The 24,260-nt window shown below is 41.7% G+C and overlaps 1 protein-coding gene across 1 annotated transcript in view; it reads right to left on the bottom strand.

Annotated features, from left to right (window-relative positions):
- Window positions 1-24,260, bottom strand: part of LOC126262729 (probable G-protein coupled receptor CG31760) — a 682,895-nt gene that overhangs the window by 216,223 nt on the left and 442,412 nt on the right. Inside the window, exon 4 of the mRNA XM_049959532.1 lies at window positions 13,903-14,103. Within this exon, the coding sequence (XP_049815489.1) occupies window positions 13,903-14,103 (201 nt within the window). The remainder of the gene's footprint in view (window positions 1-13,902; window positions 14,104-24,260) is intronic.

Raw genomic sequence — 24,260 nt, forward strand, 5'->3', positions numbered from 1 at the left:
GCAATGCCTGTCAACTGAGATTCTCTTCCACCATCTTAACTCTCTTAGCGTGTATTTCCCGTATCAGAATGTTATTACTCATAATAATGTAAATTTTACGATGTCAAAGCTCTAAATATCCTTACAAGTTCTTTCATACTAGCCTAGCCTCCGCTTGTCCGCTCGCATAGACTGTATGCTCTGCACATTTTTTTCCTTCGAGAGTACTTGTATGTTGATACACCCATTGTTTATATGTAAATCTGCACACAATAAAAGAGTTAGTGAACCTTTACATCCGTTTCTTTTTCTAAGTAATTGTAACAAAGCTGATTTCTTGTGCTGATTGTTAAATAGCTTTTTCGACTTAGTTCACAAATTCGAACAGCGGATATTTCACACTAATTAAGGCCATATATACATTGTCTTTCCCGAATGTACTTCTGACCAAAATACGATTCTGCTTTCAAAACGAAATATCTTATTAAAACTTCTCATCTCGTATTTCACCCCTTAAGTGTTGAATTCTCTAAAACAATGAAATACGTATAACTTATTTCCACACGAGGACCCAAATACCATTTTTTATTGATTTAGCCTCCTGAAGTATTTTCATAAGACGATTCATCCCCTGTTTCAACCCCTTATGTATTAATTGTCAAAACCATTGAAAGACGTATGTCTTTATTTCTACCTGAGAAGTCAAATATCACTTTTGAAAGATGTAGCTTTAAAAATGTTTTAGTAGTTCCTTAATAATTATTTATTTTGAAGAAAAGTTCATCCCATGTTTCAATCCCATAGGGGTTAATTTTCCGAAAATGCTAAAACACTTATTCCTTTATTTCTGATCGAGAACCAAATCCTAGTGTTCGCAGTTATAGCTTCAAAATTGCCTCAATGGAGTCTTACTTCAGAAATATATTTCACCCCTTTAAGGGTGGAATTTCCTAATTTCGAGTTTCTGTCCTTAGCGATTTGGGATCGGCAGTGGTGAATCGAGCAATCTTTCAGGACATTTCCTATTATATACAGAGATTGGTGCAATTCACACTGTAAATAATCTTCCTGGTTCTCTCTTACATCTAACCACATATCATTTAATAATTTAACATCACAATAATTGTAGGACAATAGCAGCACACAATAATAAGATAATAGTAATAGTATAATAGTAATAATAATAATTATACTTGTGAATGTATGGTATTTCGGAAATGTCAGTGTACTCAACACTGTCCGTCAGGTATTCTTTGGAACGAGAGTACTGATAAATAGCGGAAATATGTTGCAGCAATGCAGAAGGATTCATGTTTGGAGAAGAAGATAATTAGTGTCATGATGAGCAGCAATTAGTAGGGTATCGTTAATAAACCGTGTGGAGGAAAAACAACAGGAAATGGTAGAGTTCGGGAAAGCGTAGATGGTGTTGTCAATGTGGCGAAAAAAATGTTTCGCTAATGGTGTACTTCCGGGTGACCTGAGAGATCATGGAGACCTCAGTGATCCTTCTTAGTGGTTCCCTGTTAGACAGAAGCAAGACTACTGCTATATGTCGAGAGGGAGGCTATACCGGTGACAACAAATGGTTCAAATGGCACTTTGCACAATGGTACATAAATTCTGAGGTCATCAGCCCCCTAGAACTTAGAACTACTTAAATCTAACAAACCTAAGGACATCACACACATCAGTGCCCGACGCAGGATTCGAACCTGCGACCGCAGCGGTCGCGTGGTTCCAGACTGTAGCGCCTAGAACCGTTCGGCCACCCCGGCCGGCCCGGTGACAACACCTAAAGCGTTAGTCTCCTCTTGAATTCAGAGACGTTGACACAGTCAAAGTGAATTGTTTCGCGAAAATGTTGATTAATCAACTTTCTATGTGGTTAAGATATCTTAAAGTACAGTTTTAACACCCAGATTTTGTGCCCATCGTGATACTGGACAAAAGTAATCCCTCATACCTGAAATTGCACTGGCAAAAATTCTTCGTGTTGGCAGTTAGATACAACTCGACGTCATCAGAGGTACTTATAAGAATGGAGAATAGATTATATGTCACTCATATTCATCGGAAAAGCAGTTGAATAAGCAATGTGCACTGCAGGAATTCTGAAAACACGTTATGCCTCCTGACTTCTTCCTACAAGATCTGTATCTCTGGTATCAGTGTTTAAGGTACCGGTATCGTTTAAGGTATATGTGGAACATCAGTAACGCAACTGTCTCATATTTACAAGGAGTCACCAGTATCAACAGCCGTACCGAGATTGAGTTAAAATTGTTGCTTCAGGCCTGTCAGTGAATTGTTTGATACCGTCAGCCACTTTGTCTACTGTAATTGCTGTAATCAACTGAATTACAGGTCTATATCACTAATGTCGATTTACAGTAGGGTTTTGGAACATACACTGTATTCGAACATTATGAAGTACCTCGAAGAAAACGATTTATTGACACATAGTCAGCACGGATTCAGAAAATATCGTTCTTGTGAAACACAACTAGCTCTTTATACTTACGAAGAAATGAGTAATCGACAGGGGATGTTAAATTGATTCTATGTTTTTAGATTTTCAGAAGGCTTTCGACACCGTTCCTCACAAGCGTCTTCTAACCAAACTGCGTGCCTACGGAGTATCGCCTCAGTTGTGCGACTAAATATGTGATTTCCTGTCCGAAAGATCACAGTTCGTAGTAATAGACGGAAAGTCATCGAGTAAAACAGAAGTAATATCCGGCGTTCCCCAAGGAAGTGTTATAGGCCTTCTATTGTTCCTGATCTATATTAACGACATAGGAGACAATCTGAATAGCCGTCTTAGATTGTTTGCAGATGATGCTGTCATTTACCGTCTTGTAAATTCATCAGACGATGAAAACGACTTGCAAAATAAGTTTGATAAGATATCTGTGTGGTGCGAAAAGTGGCAATTGACCCTGAATAAAGAAAAGTGTGAAGTTATTCACATGAGTACTAAAAGAAATCAGCTAAATTTCGATTACGTGTTAAGTCACACAAATCTGATGGCTCTAAAATCGGCTAAATACTTAGCGATTACAAGTACGAATAACCTAAATTGGAACGATCACATCGATATTACTGTGGGTACATTGGCAGGATACTTAGAAGGTGCAACAGGTCTACTAAAGAGACTGCTTACACCATGCTTGTCCACCCTATTCTGAAGTATTGGTGTGCGGTGTTGGATCTGCGTCAGGTGGGAATGACGGATGACATCGAAAAAGTACAGAGAAGTGCAGCTCGTTTTGTATTATCGCGAAATAGGGGAGATAGTGTCATAGACATGATACGTGAATTGGAGTGGCAATCATTAAAACGAAGGCGTTTTTCGTTGCGACGGGATTTTAACATGAAATTTCAATCACCAGTTTTCTGCTCGGATTGCGAAAACATTCTGTTGTCACCCACCTACATAGGGAGAAATAATCATCACGATAAAATAAGAGATATCAGGGCTCGCACAGAAATATTTTAGTGCTCGTTTTTCCCGCGTGCCGTTCGAGAGTGGAACGGTAGAGAGATAGCATGAAGGTGGTTCATTGAACCCTCTGCCAGGCACTTTGTTGTGAATAGCAGAGTAATCACGTAGATGTAGATGTAAATGCTGTGCAACGCTCCTTCCGGACACCGGACACCTAATCGATGTTTACTGTAATTGTTCATGAACAGCATACTCCAAGGCATTAGGTATTGCAGGTCGTATACGGACGATCCTACAGTAACCTGATGATTCAGGGTTACCAATTGGGCTACTGGTCTAATCATGCTAGGCCTCCAAGTAGTAATAACTAACGAGAGAAAGATTGAACAAGTCTGTCAGATCTACAATAATGTGAGCAACGCTATTAGTGCTGTTATTCCAGACGAGACAGAATCAAATAACGCGGTACAGACAGGCAATAGTATATCTTCATAAACATTTTAAAATGAAAGTAGTTTAACTATAACATTGATAACTTTTTGTGCTTTTAACACATACAGAATTTATCAGCTGAAACGATAGCTAAACGATACCTAACTGCGGTCAGGCGCATTTTCTCTGGTGTTTCGGCAGGTATTTGCACTTTCGTTTTTGCAACGTGTAGCTTGAGTCATCCCAAATAAATATTCCCCATCATGACTTTCATACGAACCCCAGTGTGTATGGAAAGCCTCGGTTTGTTTCCTGCTAGAAACTAAATGATTTGTAAAGTGGAATTTTATATGCCAGTCCGAATCAGCGATCACAAATTAGTCTAATGTGAAATTCGTTTTGTCGATATGTAATAGAGACAGCAAAAAACGAAGTATAACCATCACTAAAGCAGCAACCGTACGGTCCCGGGGTCACGTTGACTGCTACCGCCATGCAGAAGGGCTGATCAGCATCTGCTGAAGGACTGATAATTCCTCGGGTTTTGCTGTTCCTGTTGATGCATATCGATAAAACAAATAACGCGCTAGACTGACTTCGGACCGCTATATTGAAGGGGTACGTGAAATTCCACTTCAAAAGTCATTTTGTTTGTAATGAAAAACAAACCGGCGGTTTTCGTCGGCACTGGCGTCCACTTAACGACGAAATGAGCTCGAGAGAGACCCGTTATACTGATGCATCTGACATAAATACTGCTAGAATTTGGGATTTTAGATAATTCAATTTATATTGATTGAAATTTTTTCCACGTTATTGCCTTCAAGTAGAATTGGTAAAATAACATCATTAGAAACAATGCGTACTTATTTACCCAGCAAATCAACGTAAGATACGTTTTATAATTCTGCTTGTTTCTAGTTTCATAACTAAGTTTCGACCAGCAATTGCGTTACTTACAGTTTTCGCTACAGGGTTCGTACTATCTTCGTAACAGGTACAGTTTTTTACGGCATGACAAGTCTCGAATAATCAAATTTCATGTACAAGTACACATGCAGAAATCATTAACGACGTTCGGTGTATAAGCGAGTGACTCGGCCAAAAATTAGCATTTACCGCACTGTAAATAAAGGTTTAAAGAGAAAAGGTTACTGCACATTTTCACGTACAATGCCGAGTGGATAGGGTCACTCAAGGAAACTAAGCTCTAAATATTCATGATTTTTCAGCTGACGACCCTGCATACAGTTTTCTTCGATTTGGAGATAACATTTACAACACGTGACGGTATGTGTCCCGTTACTTTGGTGTCTACAGTAATAAATATAAACACCTCTCACGGAAAAGTATGACTTGATACCGTCATTTTATGTGAAACAGAAGATGAAAGTTGTTGATACTTGTTGGATATATTGTACAGTTATACAGGATTGATCATTGTTGTCAATCAGTCTTATTTCCTTACAAGCGAGCAACTCTTAGGTTTACAGATTTTTGTTTACGTTGTGTAAATATACGTTATTCTTTGTTGAGAGCCAACGGAAATCTCTTAATTTCAAGAATAAAGGGAACGTTTGAAACGGTTACCTAAGTGAGAAATCGTGTCGCAAACTAATAATAGTGAATCCATTTGGGAATATAGAATATATTCAAAGCACAACAGTTTTTATAAATACTGATGCTACGTATTCGATTATAAAATAACTATATTACATTATTTATTTAGTCTTCTTATTCTCCGTCAAACAGCATGTCCTTGAAGGACCACAATGTCGGAGAACTGATGTTGTCACGTCGGATAATCTGTTCAGCAAGTCTTACTTCCGTATGTTTTCATTGAAAAGATATTGATTCGTAGCAGGAGGACTGTGTATTTTCCACAGTCTAATATACGAGTCCAGTCAGTGGCACATTGCTGTATGTAGACCAACAACGCCTTTACGACGATTGCTCTTCAGTAGCACACACACAGACACAGACACAGACACACACACACACACACACACACACACACACACACACAAGCATACAGAGAAGACCTCCAGGCTGAGCATGCTGGGGAGGATTTGCTAAGATCAGGACTTTAATAACAGTCAACTGCTGTACGATTTAGGTTTGCAGAAACATTCCACGTTATACAGATATACTGTGTTTCCATTTCACTGAGCCAAGAAAACCGAGAAGTGTATCAAGAATTACTGAGCAACTACTTACTAGGTTCCATCGTCCAGCACAGTTCTTTGCCTAGACAATGAATTATATCCACGCAGCCTCGCCTGCTTATAAGTTTAACAAAATATTGCCCACACCTCTTCCTCCACTCTGTTTGCATCTCTCCCACTGTCAGTCTATCTACCTCATCCTTCCACGTCTGTCTACTAGGTCTCCCCACTCTGTCTCTTCATCTCCTCCCCTTTGCCTCCTCCTCTCTCTGCCCAACCCATCCTCACACCTCTGTCTGCCTTCTGTGACCATCTCCTCCACCTCTCTCTGTTCATTTCTGCCTTCCCCTCTCTCTGCCCATCCGCTCCACACCTCTCTCTCTCTCTCTCTGTCTCCTTTGCCCATCTCTGTGGTTATCTACCTCCTCTTTCACACTCTCTTTCTATTTCTTCTCACCCTCGTCAGTGAACCTTGGCTCGACCTCTCTCTGTACACTCCTCCTTCCCCTGTTCTCTGTCCATACCCTCCTTCTTCCTCGCTCTATCCAGCACTTCTAGCCTCCCTCTCTCAATGTCCGTTCCTTCATTCAGGCTGATACAAGAATAAGACAACAGACCAGTTATGGCAGGCAACCCACATGTCGTGGACTAGAAAACCTCTGTTGCACGTCAATTATGGGCATGCCATGCAGGGCAAGGCTTATACTTTTCCACCACAGCATGCTTGTCGTTCATGGCAGTCTACATGTTGGGGTCGGAAAACCATTCGTTGCCTATGACATGGAAGCTGCCCTGTAAAGCAGGCAGATCCATTAGCCAATAGCCTGGAACCACAATATACAGGCGGCCTATACACCATGGCCTGAAAATCTCAAACGAATTTGCTCACATCACCGCTCCTATTCGTGCTAGGAGGTTATAACTCCAGCAGTGCTAAAAATGTTAATGCCTGCTGTATCTATGCCAAATTTGGTTGAAACCAATTCAGGAGTTTGGGAGGAGATCCAAGACACACACACACAAACACGTATACACTCCGGTTTATATCACAATATCGAAGGATGCAAGAGCACAAATTACTGACGTTTTTTGGACTATGTCCCAATACAACATATTGTACATCTAAAATGCAACAGTAATTAATAGAAGAGTGGCAGGGAAAACTGTAAGTAGATCAGCGAATGACCACTTCACTTTTTGGAAGAGCAGAAAAATTTATATTAGGAAATAAGGCATTACAAGTACTAACTGAGTTCTGTTATTTGAGCAGTAAAATGCTTGATGACGATGATGATGGCTGAAGGAGATAGCATATAAAACGTGACTGTCAACAGTAAGGAGAGGGTCACTGAAAAAGAAAATTGTTAACATCTAACTCCAAGATAAATCTCAAGAAGCCTTTTCTGAAGGTATGTTTTTGGAGTGTAGTCTTCCATGGAAGTGAAATACCCACGACATGCAGCACACTCAAGTAAACTCTACTCACTGCTTGTATCCTTTCCCTTACAGTCTTTCCACCGCTGTTATCATTTCATTCCAAGGATCTCAAGTAAGTAAAACAGAACGCTCCCTTGAAACATTTGAAATGTACATTTGGATATATAGGTTTTTTTTTTCATATGCTATGAGGCGGATTTTTATTGCTTCTATTATCACTGCCAGGTACACTATGTGATCAAAAGTATTTTGACACTCCCAAAAATAAACGTTTTTCATATTAGGTGCATTGTGCTGCCACCTACTGCCAGGTACTCCATATTAGAGACTTCAATAGTGGTTAGACTTCGCGAGAGAGAAGAATGGGGCACTCCGCAGAACTCACGGACTCCGAACGTGGTCAGGTGATTGGGTGTTACTTGTGTCATACGTCTGTACGCGAGATGTCCACACTCCTATCAATCCGTAGGTCCACTATCCCTGATGTGATAGTCAAGTGGAAACCTGAAGGGACACCTACAGCACAGAAGCGTACAGGTCGATCTCGTCTGGTGACTGTCAGAGACCACCGTCAATTGAAGACGGTCATACTGTGTAATAGGCAGTCATCTATTCAGACTATCACACCGGAATTCCAAACTGCACCAGGATCCACTGCAAGTACTATGACAATTAGGCGGGAGGTGAAATAACTTGGACTTCATGGTCGAGCGGCTGTTCATAAGCCACACATCGCGCCAGTAAATGCCAAACAACGCCTTGCTTGGTGTAAGGAGCCTAAATATTGGACGATTGAACAGCGGTAAAACGTTGTGTGGAGTGACGATTCACGGTACACAAATTGCCGATCCGATGGCAGGGTGTGGGTATGGCGAATGCCCGGTGAACGTCATCTGCCAGAGTTTGTAGTGCCAACAGTAAAATTCGGAGGCGTTAGTGTTATGGTGTGGTCGTGTTTTTCATAGAGGGGGGCTTGCACTATAACAGCACAAACCTACACTGATGTTTTCAGCACCTTCTTGCTTCCCACTGTTGAAGAGTAATTCGGGTATATCGATTGCATGTTTCAACACTATTGAACACCTGTTTATAATGCACTACTTCTGCCGGAGTGACTGAACGACAATAACATCCCTGTAATGGAGTGGCCTGCACAGAGTACTGACCTGAATCCGGAAGAACACCTTTGGGATGCTTCGGAACGCCTGCTCCGTGCCAGGTCTCACCGAACGATATCGGTACCTCTCCTCAGTGCTGCACTCCGTGAAGAATGGGCTGCCATTCCGCAAGAAACCTTACACCATCTGATTGAACGTATGCCTACGAGAGTGGAAGTTGTCATCAAGGCTAGGAGGGGGCCAAAATCATATAGAATTCCAGTATTACCGATGGAGGGCGACACGGATCTGTAAGTGATTTTCAATTAGGTGTCCGGATAGTTTTGATCACATTGTTTTTTTAATGGTGTTGGCATATGTTGCAACTATTGCAATATCATCGCTATATTCACGTATATGGCTATTTCTCATGAATATGGTGCCGTTTTTATTGAATTTATTTGCTACACTGTGCACAGCTATGTTGTAGACAAAGCTTTCAACTGGCTTGTTATATATTCTTACTTTACCTCTTGTCTCTGTGACTGTAATTTTGGTTAGATTGATTAGTCTGGCACGAAATTCTCTCACCACTGTTTATAGTTGTCGCCTATTTATGCTGTCAAAGGTTTGTTTGAAATCAATGAATAGGAAATGCAGTTCTAATTATGTTTACAGATCTTTTCTATCAATTATGTTATCATAAATATTTGAACCCATACCCACATCTAAGTCTTCTAGCACCTGGCAGTGGTGTCTTTTTCTGCTAATCCGGCCACCTGGCTTCAACCTACAAAGGAAAGAACCTGTGGTGCAACACAGTGACTGCCAGAGTGGTTAGGTGTCGAGCTGTGAGCTTAAAGTAAAGGAACGAGTATTATCTGACGGCTGTAATATACACAATACTGCAATTATAGATAAATTTTGGATATTCGATTCATCGTTTCAGATGAGGACACGAATAAATGTTTTCAGGGAGACTGGTCCCTTGAATTGGATCACTACGCTTTCGTGGTATCATTTGAGGGCATAAACCATGATCATGGAGCTCAGACGTAAGTTACCAGAAGCATTCCAGAAATGCTGTCAGAGATAGGATGTTATTCGAGAAATACTGCATTTCCACCGTCATATTATTACCCGTGCTGAAGTACTTTTATCTACAGAATCATCCTTAACAACAGAAAGTGGCTACTTGCTCAACACGGACGCATATGCAGCACTGATCAACGTTTTTCTCAGTAAGCCGAGGAATGAAAACGAGCCATATCTCAACATGTTCGTATATTCCACACCTAGAAATTCAAACGCACCATTATATTAAGCTACATTTTTATGGTTATAAGACAATGGAGCCTTGCATACTTATTCATACGATCGTTCAAAGCATCAATGATTCTTCTTCATTTCAGCATAGAATGAATCATTGCTTGCTTTCAGTTTTGAAGGAAATGCAAGACTGTTTGTAAATGTAGAATAAATAGTGCCGTATACTGGCCATTCAGTGCCGACTGGGGACGTGTCATCCTCTGTCTGACAGACGCCTCATTTCGGATGCAGGATGGAGGAGTTTGAGGACCCTTTGTCTAGGGGTAGCGTCTTTGATTCATAATCAAAATGTCTTCGGTCCCGCGTTCAAATCCCGCTGCTGCTCAAATTTTGATTAGTAATCATCATCGGTGGCTGAAGACTTCCGGCCTAAGAAGTCACCCCCAGACTGCCAACGGCCTTGTTAGAGAGGGCGGAGTAGCAGACTGAGGTTCAGGGCACTCTCTTGTGCTAGGGATGGGAAAATGCCCCTGAAGGTGGCAGATTCAGCAGTGATCAACGGCATGAAGATGCAGAAGGCAATGGAAACCACTGCATTAATGACACGCAACGTGTATCCACAGGACATGTGGCCTGTAATTAAAGAAGTGTCATGATGATCTCTCCATTGGCAAAACATTCCGGAATAGTCCCCCGTTCGGATTTACGGAGGGGGGGGGGGGGCTACCAAGGGATAGGTTACCATGAGGAAAAGACTGATTAATCAACGGAAGGATAACGTTCTACGAGTGGGGGCGTGGTATGTCAGAAGCTTGAACGTGGTAGGGAAACTAGAAAATCTGATTAGGAAAATGCAAAGGCTCAAAGATGTAGTAAGGGTCAGTGAAGTGAAGTGGAAAGAAGACAAGGATATCTGGTCAGATGAGTATAGGGTAACATCAATAGCAGAATAAATGGTATAACAGGAGTAGGCTTCCTTACGAATGTAGGGCAGAGGGTGTGTTTCTGTGAACAGTTCAGTGACAGGGTCGTTCTTATCAGAATCGACAACAAACCAACACCGACAACGATAGTTCAGGTATACATGCCGACGTCGCAAGCTGAAGATGAAGAGATAGATAGAGTGTAGGGAGATACTGAAAGTGCAATGCAGTATGTAAAGGTAGCTGAAAATTTAATAGTCATTGCGGACTGGAATGCAGTTGTAGGAGAAGGAGTAAAAGAAAATGTTACAGGAGAATATGGACTTGTGACAAAGAATGAAAGAGGGAAAGACTTAGTGAGTTCTGTAACAAGTTTCAGCTAGTAATAGCACACTGTTCAAGAATCACAAGAGGAGGAGATATACTTGGAAAAGGTCGGGTGATACGGGAAGATTTCAGCTAGATCAGATCACGGTCAGACAGCGATTCTGAAATCAGATACTGGATTGTAAGGCGTACCCAGGAACAGATATAGACTCAGATCGCAATATAGTAGTTATGAAGGGTAGGCTGAAGTTTAAGTCATTAGTCAGGAAGAATCAGTACGCAAAGAAATGGTATACCGAAGTACTAAGGAATGACGAGATACGCTTGTAGCTCTGTAAGGCTATAGTTACAGCAATAAGGAAAGCTCAGTTGGCAGTACAGTTGAAGAGGAAAGGACATCTCTAAAAAGAGCCATCACAGAATTTTGGAAGGAAAACATAGGTACAAAGAAGGTAACTGCGAGGAAATCATGGGTAACAGAAGAAACACTTCAGTTGATTGATGAAAGGAGTAAACGCATTAACGTTCCGGGAAACTCCGAAACAGAGAAATACAAGTCGCTGAGGAATGAAATAAATAGGAAGTGCATGAAAGCTAAGACGAAATGGCTGCGTAAAAAATGTGAAGACACCGAAAAAGAAATGATTGTTGGAAGGCCAGACTCAGCATACAGGAAAGTCAAAACAACCTTCGGTGACATTAAAAGCAAGGAGTCGATTCAGAAGAGATAGGGGATCCAGTATTAGAATCAGAATTTAAAAGAGCTTTGGAGGACTTAAGGTCAAATAAGGCAGAAGGGATATATGAAATTCAATCAGAATATCTAAAATCATTGGGGGAATTGGCAACAAAACGCCTATTCATGATGGTGTGTAGAACGTATGAATCTGGCGACATGCCATCTGACTTTCGGAAAAGCATCATCCACACAACTCCGAAGATGGCTAGAGCTAACAAGTGCGAGAATTATTGCAAAATCAGTTTAACAGCTCATGCATCCAAGTTACTTACAGGGATAATATACAGAAGAATGGAAAAGAAAATTGAGGATGCGCTAGATGACGATCAGTTTGACCTTAGGAAAAGAGAGAGGGAATTCTGACGAATTTTGAGTGATCACTGTGAATGGCAGCGGGATAGCACGGGTTTGTAGGGGACAGCGTTATCTGCACATTACAGAGAGTCATTGCAGGTCTACATTTGGTCGGCTGGACAAAGGGTTCAATATGCAGATTTATGGGACTCTGGGATAAAACAATTGTACATGTTTTACCGAATGGGAGCTTGAGTACAGGGATACTTACTGTCGAGTTTCCGGTTGAACATGTGTGACCACCACAAGGGAGGGTCGCTTTACTGTGCACGAAGCACGATGTAACCCTTGCACATCTGTGCCTCCCATCAGAGAACAAGAGATGGACACCATGCAATAATCTGTAACATCCCGCACCAGTGGTCGGAGATAATTAGCAGCCGGACTAGAGAATTATCGACCATTTGTAGGCTGCCGTTAACATAACAACGCAATCGGCTGTGTGGTGGAGTGAGTACATACAATGGACTGCTGATGAACGTCGTCGCACTGTGTTCGGCGAAGAATAGCCGTTCCGCACAATACCCGATGACAATGGTTGGCGAGTATGAGGAGAGCTTCCATTCTTGCTATATTTTGGAGATGCGCAGTGGTGTTAAACTAAACTAAACTCCTTCCGAACAGGCCATGAAGGCCCAACGGTACCGACTGGCCGCCGTGTCATCCTAAGCCCATAGGCGTCACTGGATGAGGATATGGAGGGTCATGTGGCGAGCATACCGCTCTCTCGGCCGTATGTCAGTTTCCGAGACCAGACCGATACTTCTAAATCAAGTAGCTCCTCAATTTGCCTCACAAGTGCTGAGTGCACCCCTGTGGGCACAGCCAAGTGCTAGCCCAGCCCGACAGCGCTTAACTTCGGTGATCTGACTGGAACCGGTGTTACCACAGCGGTAGGGCCGTTGGCCGCACAACGGTGTTACTACTGTCATTACCGAGTGGAGAGTAATCGGGTATGACATCACGTCATTGGTGGTAGTCATTGATGAAACTCAGACATCATGTGTCCTTAAGTTTTACCTCTCATACAACTCTATCGTGGTGCCATTTTTCCAAATGATAATGCTTGTCCCATACAACCCGTAGCTCTACTAACTGTGTGTGTGTGTGAGAAGAGAGAGAGAGAGAGAGAGAGAGAGAGAGAGGGAGAGAGAGAGAGAGAGAGAGAGAGATGATGATGATGATGATGATGACGATGATGATGAGGTACTCCCGTAGTCAGAAAAAACCTGAATCCGACCCTGATGGAATGTGTCTAGGGCCATTTTGGAGGCAACTCCATCCCAGTGCCAGTGTCAATCATATAAAGGACTAATTACAACTCATGCTGGCCAGCATGCCTCAGAGAAGCTACAACGGGTTTAGGATATCGGGATCAGTATATGGTTCCACAAGGGCGGGAGTGTGATATCATACTGATAAATGGGCTCACACTGCCAAGATACTCGTATTTGTAAATTTAACTCGACATTGTGATCACTCAAATAACCTCACGTACCCTCTGAAACCCTGAAGCTTCATATCGTTTATCCCTCTTCTTATGGATGCTTAACTTTTTTGTCAGGCTGTGTAACAAAGACGTGCTACTCCACCTTCCTTACAAAGATCCGAGGTCATAAATAAGGCGGGTCTTATTGTTGAGAACCTCGAAAATTCGACTTTGTTTGTGGTCCAAAGGTCTAACGCATCCCTTTGGGCTGGTAATGTAGAAGCACGTGGTGGAGCGACTGACCTTGACGTTGCCGTACTTCCACGTGAAGAGCACGACGACGGGCAGGCAGCAGATGACGACGCACGAGAGCACCAGGATGGCGGTGCGCATCACCCAGTTGAGCGACACGACGCACGGCCGCTCGTCGACGCACGAGTCGCAGCCCTCGGCGCACGCTAGGCACTCGAAGCTGCCCTCAGCGCTGTACAGGTTCTGCCGGCCCTGTGGGAGACAACCAGCACACGGGTCGTGGTCAGTATGTCCAGCATTGAACTAGATAGTAACACGTGCAGTAGAATGAAACCAAAGGTTCAGAAGACAAGAAAGGTTTTTACACTCAGTAGCAAAAGACATGGGTAGCCACTGGGAGACAAATCGGTTATCGGGCGCTCAATCCTATGTGGCGCACTTTTCTCTAAGCAGTCCTTTACAGAAAAAGGGTTCCTGGCGCCTGCTTTGAAATCGGGAGCAATATGATATACAGAGGACTATCAGCGCGTACGGCTCTGCAGAGGCGGTGTGCCGTCCGTTCGTGAGACATTCGTCGTCGTCCTGTGCTACGGTTTACTTTGGTGGTAACATAGCCTCTGCTGTGGTGAACATAGACACTGGACACTGATGACTTAGGTATCCCTAATTCTTATGCTATGTCCGATGTGACAGGATGAGAGGACCCATGCTACTTGTACCGATCACAATCTCATGTGGAAAACGTGTTCAACAGCTACATCACACTCCGATTGCCACCTAACGGTCTATGGTGGAGTATACATCGGGTACTACTAATTAACACCGCTCTCAGATTAAAACTGTGTGCCCAACCGAGACTCGAACTCGGGATCTTTGCCTTTCGCGGGCAAGTGCTCTACCATCTGAGCTACCGAAGCACGACTCACGCCCGGTACTCACAGCTTTACTTCTGCCAGTAACTCGTCACCCATCTTCCGCCCGCGAAAGGCAAAGGTCCCGAGTTCGAGTCTCGGTCGGGCACACAGTTTTAATCTGCCAGGAAGTTTCATATCAGCGCACACTTCGCTGCAGAGTGAAAATCTCATTCTGGAAACATTCCCCAGGCTGTGGCTAAGCCATGTCTCCGCAATATCCTTTCTTTCAGGAGTGCTAGTTCTGCAAGGTTCGCAGGAGAGCTTCTGTAAAGTTTGGAAGGTAGGAGACGAGGTACTGGCAGAAGTAAAGCTGTGAGTACCGGGCGTGAGTCGTGCTTCGGTAGCTCAGTTGGTAGAGCACTTTCCCGCGAAAGGCAAAGGTCCCGAGTTCGAGTCTCAGTCGGGCACACAATTTTAATCTGCGAGGAAGTTTCATATCAGCGCACACTCCGCTGCAGAGTGAAAATCTCATTCTGAAGACCCCTCCCCTTTCTCTGTTCCACTCACGAATGGTGCGTGGGAAGAATGATGTCGGTAAGCCTCTATACTTGCTCTAATTTCTCGGATTCTCTCGTCGTCGTAATTTCGTGAGTGTGTGTGTGGGAGGACGTAATATGTCGTCTGAATCTTCCCGCAAAGTGCTCAGAAGTTAACCTCGTGGTAATACACAACGACCGTCTTGTAAAGTCTACCCCTGAATTTTGTTGAGCACTGTATATCGCGCTTGTGCCAACTAAAGGATCCCATGACGAAACGCACCGCTCCTCTTCGCTACCTCTTTTATCAGTACTACCAGGTAAGAATCCCATACTGGTGTACAGGGCTCAAGAATCGGTCGAACAAGAGCCCTGTATAGAACTTCCTTCGCGGGTGAGATACGTTTCCTTAAGATTCTTCCAATGAATCTGTCTGGCAATTGCTTTTCCTACTGTTTGTTCTACATCTACATCTACATTCATACTCCGCAAGCCACCCAACGGTGTGTGGCGGAGGGCACCTTACGTGCCACTGTCATTACCTCCCTTTCCTGTTCCAGTCGCGTATGGTTCGCGGGAAGAACGACTGTCTGAAAGCCTCCGTGCGCGCTCTAATCTCTCTAATTTTTTATTCGTGATCTCCTCGGGAGGTATAAGTAGGGGGAAGCAATATACTCGATACCTCATCCAGAAACGCACCCTCTCGAAACCTGGCGAGCAAGCTACACCGCGATGCAGAGCGCCTCTCTTGCAGAGTCTGCCACTTGAGTTTATTAAACATCTCCGTAACGCTATCACGGTTACCAAATAACCCTGTGACGAAACGCGCCGCTCTTCTTTGGATCTTCTCTTTATGTGGTCATTCCACTCAAGATTGCTCTGGACACTTAGTCCTATATATTTTATGGTAGGCATTCTTTCCAACAATTATTCATTAGCAGTATAACTCCACAGTAGTGGATTTCCTGCCCTATACATGCACAATGTGTTATATTTATTTATATCTACTGTTAACTGACAGAGCGTGCACCGCTTATGAGTTATCTGTAAATCCGTACTGGTTTTTAGCAGTACTACTTTCTTATAGACAACCGCATGATCTTGGAACAATACTAAAGAACCTCCGACGGTTCCTAATTTATATGCATTCTAAACATTAACGGTCCTATCGCGCTTTTTTGGTGTACTTGAGGAATTACCATTACGTCAGTCAGTTTTGTTCTGTTACGAGAGGTAACAGCCTTTACAGTATTTGCAAGGTGACAGTTTGGATGATTCACAGATCTGGCCTTGTAACATTAACCAAAACGGCCTTGTTGTGCTGGTGCTGCGAACGGCTGAAAGCAGGTAACTGATGCCGAGGGCACGTAGCTCTACTGAATGGTTAAATGAGGATGGCATCGTCTTGCGTAAAATAATCTGGAGGTAAAATAGTCCTCCATTCGGATCTCTGGGTGGAGACTATTGAGCAGGACGATTTCATCAGGAAAAACGAACCTGGCGTACTACTGATCGGAGCGTGGAACGTAGGGTCACATAATCGCATAGGTGGATTACAAAATTTAATAGATAAGTGGATAAATTGAAGTACATGTAGTGGGAATTAGTTACGTTCGTTGGCAGGAGGAACAGAACACCTGGTCAGTGGAAACCAGTGATATAAATACAAAATCAAGAGAAGGTTCAGACATGAATAAAAAATATGAATGTCAGTAAGGTAAAATAAACAGCATATTGAACGCATTACCGTAGCAAAGGCAGACACTAAGCCAACACTCACCACCATAGTGCTTGTTTATATGAGAGCTGGTTTTAGATGGTGAAGAGATTGCAGAAATGTACGATGAGGTAAAAGAAATTACTCAGATAATTAAGGGAGACCAAACTTTAACTTGAATTTGGTAACAGGAGAAGGATGAAAAGGAAAAAGAAATTTAACTATCGGTAACACTTTGTTGAAGAATCCTGAAACGAGGTTGTATACTTGGAAGAGTTCTGAAGGCATAGGATCAGTCTGATTATACGGTATAATGGTTAGGCAGTGAATTCGGATCCAGCTTTCAATTTGTAAGGGCAGATGTAGATTCCAAGCACAATTTATTGGTGGTGAACTGTTGTTTAAAAATAAAGATATTACAAAAAAAACATAGGAAGTTAAGGAGATGGGTTCTGGATAAGCTAAAAGACCCAGAAGGTGTTGAGAGTTTCAGAGGTAGCATTAAGCAACGGTTGACTAGAACTCAGGAAAGCAATACAGTAGAAGGCGATTGAGTATCTTTGAGATATGACACAGTAAGAACAGCAGAGAATCAAATGGGTAAAATGACTGGGACTAGCATAAGTCCTTGTATAACACAAAAGATGCTGAATTTAACTGATGAAAGTAGAAACCGAAAAAAATGGGCAAATGAAGTAGCCGAAAGGGAATACAAACATCTATAAAATCACTTTGACAGTAGGTGCCAAATGGCTCAGCAGGTATGGCTAGAAGCCAGTTTCAATTATTCGAAAGAGAAATTTCGATTTAAAAGCAAGTGTCTCTAGGGTAAAGGTAGATACCAACCACAGTAAAATTAAAGCGGCCTTTGGAGAAACGCAGCTGTATGACTATCAAGAGCTCCGATAGAAGCAAAGAAGGGAAAGCTGAAAGGAGAAATGAGTTTGTAAAGGATCTGTACAAGGGAAATGAAAGCAATATTATAGAAATGGAAGAGGACGTAGATGAAGATGAGATGGGAAATGTGATAGTGCTAGAAGAATATGACAAAGCATTGGAAGACCTAAGGCGAAACAAGGCCCAGGAAATATACGACATTCCGTCAAAACTACTAACTGCCCTGAGAGGGCCAACTATGACAAAACCTGTTCCATCCGATGTGGAAGCTGTATGAAACAGACAAAATACTCTCAGACTTCAGGATGAATCTAATAGTTCCAATTCCAAAGAAAACAAGTGCTGATAGGTGTGAATAATAGCGAATTGTCACTTCAGTAAGTCATGGTAGCAAAATAATAACACGAATTATTTACAGAAGAATGGAAAACGGTGCTAGCCGACCCCTGTGATTATCAGTTTGAATTTCGTAGAGAATTGGGAACACACGAGGCAATACTGATCATACGACTTATGTTAGAAGATACTTCGAAGAAAAAAGAACCTACGTCTATAGTATTTCTAGACAAAGAGAAAGCTTTTGACACTGTTGAATGGAACATTCCCTTTGAAATCTGAAGGTAGTTGGAGTAAAATACGGGGAGCGAAAACGTATTTACAACCTGGACAGAAACCAGTCGGTAGCTATGAGAGTCGAGGGACGTGAAAGGGGAGCAGTGGTTGACAAGAGGGTGAGACAAAGTTGTAGCCTATCTCCGATGTTATCCAGTCTGTATATTGAGCAAGCAGTAAATGAAACAATAGAAAAATATTGGAGTAGGAATTAAAGTTAAGGGACATGAATAAAAACTGAGAGGTCAGCCGATGTTATTGTAATTATGTCATAGACAGCAAAGAACTTTGAAGAGCAGTTGAACTGAATGGACAGTGTCCTTATATGAGGATATAAGGTGAACGTGAGAAAAATCGAAACAAAGATAATGGAATGTAGTCAAAGTAAATCAGGTGCTGTTGAGATAAGTAGATTAGGGAGCTAGGCAAAGTAGTAGATGAGTTTCGTTATTTGAGCAGCATAATAATTAATGATGACTGAACTGGAGAGGATATAAAATATAGATTGGCAACGGCAAGAAAAGCGTTTATGAAGAAGAGAAACTTGTTAACATCGAATATAAATTTAAAAATTTGTAAGTCGTTTCTGAAAGTATTTGTACCTAACGTAGCCATATGCGAAAGTGAAACATGGGCGATAAACGGTTCAATCAAGAAAAGAACAGAAGCGTCTGCAAGGTGAACGCTGAAGATTAGATGGGTAGATCCCGTAAGTAATGAGTGGGTTTTGAGTAGAACTGGCGAGAAAAGAAAAGTGTGGCATAACCTGACGAGTAGAAGGGATCGGTTGACAAGACACGTTCTCAGACATCAAGGGATCATCAGCATAATATTAGAGAGAAGAGAGTAGGGGGTAAAAGCAGCTGAGAGACACCAAAGATGAATACAATAAGTAGATTCAAAAACATGTAATTTATAGAAGCTATTTAGAGATGAAGAGGATTGTACAGGATAGAGCAGCGTGGAGAGCTGCATTAACCATCTTCGGACTGAAGTCCAGAACAGCAGGAGCGACTTGTTGACTTTTCCCACAAAGAAGTCTTGTATCCTGTCACAAATATGGTTCGATATACGGTAAGATCGTTTTTTCTTTTTTTTTCATTTAAAGCAGTGCGGTACGGAGTCAAATGCCTTCCCGAAATCATGGAACGTGGCATCAACTCGAGTGCCGTTGTCTACTGTGTAATGGATCCTATGAAGGAACAGAGAGAGCTGAGTGCGGAATCGTGTAGATTTTTATGAATAAGATTTTCATTCTCCGAAAACATGCTAATTCCTGACCAGAAAATGTGCTCCATAATTTGTTGTCAGCCTGTCCCGCAACTCCTCTTCGTCACGGGAATGACCTGCGCATATTTACAGTTGCTATGTACTCTTCGTTGCTCCTTCCGCCACACACCGTTGGGTGGCTTGCGGAGTATAAATGTAGATGTAGAAGTGGAATCTAAGATAAACTGCTGATAGAAGGGCAGCTAGTTCTTTCACATAACCTTTGTAGAGTCTTGCAGGTAACTCGTACGGTCCTGATGCCTTTCCACTACTAAGCGACTGTAGCTGATCTTCTATTCGGCGATCAGTTATCCCAATATCTGCCATTTCGTCGTTCGTTCGATGGTTGAAACGCTACAGATATAAAACAGTTGTAACGCTTATAGACATCCACTTACTCTGAGAGCAGAATAATCCCAAATGACTTTTCCTCTCACGACCATTTTCAAATTGGTGCATGTCACACTGCCACACATATAAAGTAATTCCTAATTTTTGGCAGTGATTATGTTTGTAGATTTTAAAATTCTGTAATCTGACATAATATTTCTCTGGGTCTTCTTATTTCAAATTCACGTGTCAAACCATGTAAACTGAATTACATTCACTATTTTTTTAAAGTATTTTAAAGCGAGAATCTGATGAGCAACCTAGGTTCATCAAACTTCTCCCAAACTACAGAGAAGTACACGTACTTCGGAGCATGAAGGTAGGTGTAACTATCTCATTGTTTCTAGAGGATGCTTTCATGGTGTCCCGTAGATTAGTCGAGGACCGTTACTGTGCTGCAGACGTTGGCATTTAATACTTGCCTCCATTCTCAGAAGATAGGTGGAAGCTATGCAGATGACGTGCCGCTGCACTAAGTTAACAGCAACGGCTGTTTACCTCACATACCAGCTGAGAACTATGTAGCTCCATGGCGGCATCTCTGCTGCACGTACCTTTGAGCACCGAAGGGGAAGCCGGAGTGAGCGTCCCTCCCCAAACGACGAATCCTAGTTTCTAATTCCTTCAGGCACTGTGCTAAAACGTAATGCTTAGTGCTCGATACTCGTACTTACTGTTACAATTTGAAATTTCATGGAGCCTTCCGTGCTTCACAAAAAGAGGACATCAGCTTTTTTCGTCGTAGTTTATAGTTATCACTGAAGCCTTAAAAGTTCACTTCAGGGATCTTTGATCTTGAACTTAGCAAAGAGTAATAAGCATCATCATTGGTGTTCTGCCAAGAGGCAGGTTCTCAACTTGTAATGTCCCTTTTTCTCTTGCCTTATGCCATCCTCTTCAGGTTTGTGAAATTTCCGCTTCCGTTTATGTCGTCTATCGTCTTATATCTTCGCTTTTCTCTCATTCCCCTCCCACAAGCTAACCTTTCCCAAGTTTCTCTTAGGTAGCACTCCTATCATATCGAATATCCTTCCAGTTCTTCCTTTCTCTCATAACCTCTGACAGTCTAATTCTCGCACCAACCAATTCCAACACTCATTCGTTACTCACTCTTTCCAAGCAGCTTATCCTCTCCAATCTCCTTCATATCCACACCTCAAATGCTTCTAGCCTTTTTTCATCCTCTCGTTTCACTGTCCATATTTCGGCCACATACAGTGCTCCAAACGCTTGCAAAGTCTTTTCCTCAGTCTTTTACCTAGCTTGCCACTTAAAAATCTCATCTTTCTACTTAATGCCTTCTTCGTTATAGGAATGCGAGTTTTCACTTCCTGATGACGTCTCAGGTCTTCAGCATTGTACTTTCAAGATATATGAACGCTTTTACTTGGCTAACAATAGCTTGTCCCATTTTAGTACAAGGTAGACTCCTTCCTGAGCTGATCACCACGTTCCTTGTTATTCCTGTGCTTACTCTCATTCCATGTTCCAACCAAGTTTCATTCACATCTTTCCGCATTTTATTTATAGTTCCTTCACTTTATGTCACTAATACCATAAGACAAGGGTGTAATAAGATAAGCAAACATAATCTGAGCTATAATTAGGTCAAAATTTCACCCATTACGTTTCATTTCAGTGGTATTTATTTTGAAGAAATCACCTTTCCATAACTGACCTTAAATGTTAGCATCTCATCTGTGTCGTATGGTCATGTGTAAAGCGTATCGAAGGTGCAAGGGAAACTGAACGCCTCTAAGCTGGTCATGGAATGTCAAAGCCACATTCTCAACCCCTTAGCCCACCTAGACCTAGGTTTCAAGGTGTTCGTCGATGTAGATAGCTGGTATCATTTACAGGTAACATGGAGTACAACCATGGATATTTTCGAACGCACTATCATCGCACTGGAAAAAGCCATATCTCATACAGCGACTACATCAATTTTACAAAAGTTGACTATAAGCATATGTTTTTACGCACAAAATGGAAAAGAAACAGACCCGTGATTTCACAGTGTATTTTCCTCCTGAAAGCGGAATTTCCTGCTATCGCTCCAAATTCTGTTATTCTTGAAAAATTGTGATATGAATAAAGAACGTTCCGGTTTTTACATACCAACACGATATCTTTGTAGTTAAAATGCGTTATTTAGAAATATGTTATCAGGCATAGGAAATGCGTGTATACTGTGATTTTTAAAACTGTTTAGCGACAGAACACAGCAATTCCATCAGTGTTAGTTACTACCGTTATTGTATCGTCCCATCGTCTACCTATTCTGTTCTTATAGAAAATGACTGTTTCTGATGATAAGGTCCTTTCATTTTGTGTTCACTGATGTATTCCTATCTTAATGTTAGCTCTATCATCGAATGTATTTTCAGCTGGCCAGAATGATGGTAATAATGCTTCATGTTTTAGTAATTATATATAAAATCTATAAATCCAGCTATTTCGAAAAAAACGATACAAAGCCTGGAACTTTTTACTGACTAACTGGTTAATAATTGCTTGTAGCCAAATAAAAATATAATTATTCCTTTCCTGCAGGATCCAAAATTCATTCCCCTAAAATACCCATTGTCTGAAACACCGACTTTGGTTACAATTAAACATTTACATCCGTACCCTGTGAATGAGTGTAAAGCGTCCGTAGAGGATGAATTCCATTGTGCCATAAATAAAGATTCCCCTATGTTTATTCCCAGTTACAATGTGATGACAAAGATCCCTTGCAACTAAGTCCACGTGTTATTATTAATTTTCCTTCAAGATCTCTAAGGAGCGATAGGTAGGCGACTGAGAATTATATATTATACTCTAGGAACCAGTTGTTCGACACTTGTATTTGGCGTCTCGTGAGTTAATTGGTGTCATTGTTTAAGCGCCAGGTTTTAATTTTCTAGCAATTCATACGAGCTTATTACTATGCGGGAAGCTGTGCTTTATTCGTGCTCGATATCCCTTTTTCAGTGGGATCGGATACAGATTCTTACACTTCAGTAGTATTTCAGTATGGATCGGACGGAATTTTGTCATATTCTGACTATAAATAGTGGAATATTTAATAAGTAACGTTTCGGGTTAAATGAAATATTTTATGTTTGTGACTGAAACCACCACACTGTGACTTAAAGAGCATCAAGAACGGCAATTAGGCATTTTTGTCAGCATAACGCAGAAAGTCGATTCAGCAACACAAAATGTTTCATACACGTCATGTGACTGAACGGTATCTGTTAATGCCAACCCACTGCCTATACCGATCGACTGTCAATGTTACTCTGTTTCGGACCACTTTCTTTTGCAGTAACAGGAAAACCTGTGTATTAGTTAATGTGGAGAAACTCATCTGTTGTCCTTCAGACTGTTGCTAGTAATGTGGCAGGGTAAATCTAAATACATTTGGAAATATGAGTCACATTCTCGTTTAAAATAGAAATTTCACTGTTTCTCTGTCTTTTCCTGTTTTATTTTCAAAAAACCTATTCGATGCACGACATATTGCAAGAAATAAAATACAGTTCTTATGAGCAACATTATGTAGGGATAGTCCTATATTTGTGACCAAACGGCTTTATAATTTCACAAAATTTGCTGTGTTGCGACTCTGCACTAGTAGGAAGTCACTGGCAGAAAGGCAGAAGAAATTGGTGGTGAGTATCACAGTGAGTTCTGTAAGTAGCGATTGCCAGGTCACCTATTCACGTTGACATCTCTCTTAGAAAACGTGGAAATATGTACACTGATAAAGGTTGCAGAATGTTCTCAACGAATTGGTAATATCTTTGGCTGTTCTTCCTCTGCTGCAAAAAATAATAAGTAAAATACAGACGTAAAATCACGGAGAGGTATGTGAAATCGCGGGACATTGAACGGAAACAGTTTATTGCCGCTGTTGTCTTGTAATAGAAAGGGTAATCATAGAAAAGTTAAAAAAATGCTAAAGAATTGATTTCGTTGATATGGAACTCAGTAATGCTGACTACGAAGGCATATCATCAAGATCCACATTCGACGTGGCCCTTATCTGAGTCAGGCCATTGAGGCTACAGCGAACGTCATAGGTTCCCATGTAACTGAACGGAAAAAAGGAAGTCGCATTAACCAGGATGAAGGCGAAGAAAGATG

This window comes from Schistocerca nitens, chromosome 6 (assembly GCF_023898315.1).
Source record: "Schistocerca nitens isolate TAMUIC-IGC-003100 chromosome 6, iqSchNite1.1, whole genome shotgun sequence".
Lineage (NCBI taxonomy): Eukaryota > Metazoa > Arthropoda > Insecta > Orthoptera > Acrididae > Schistocerca > Schistocerca nitens.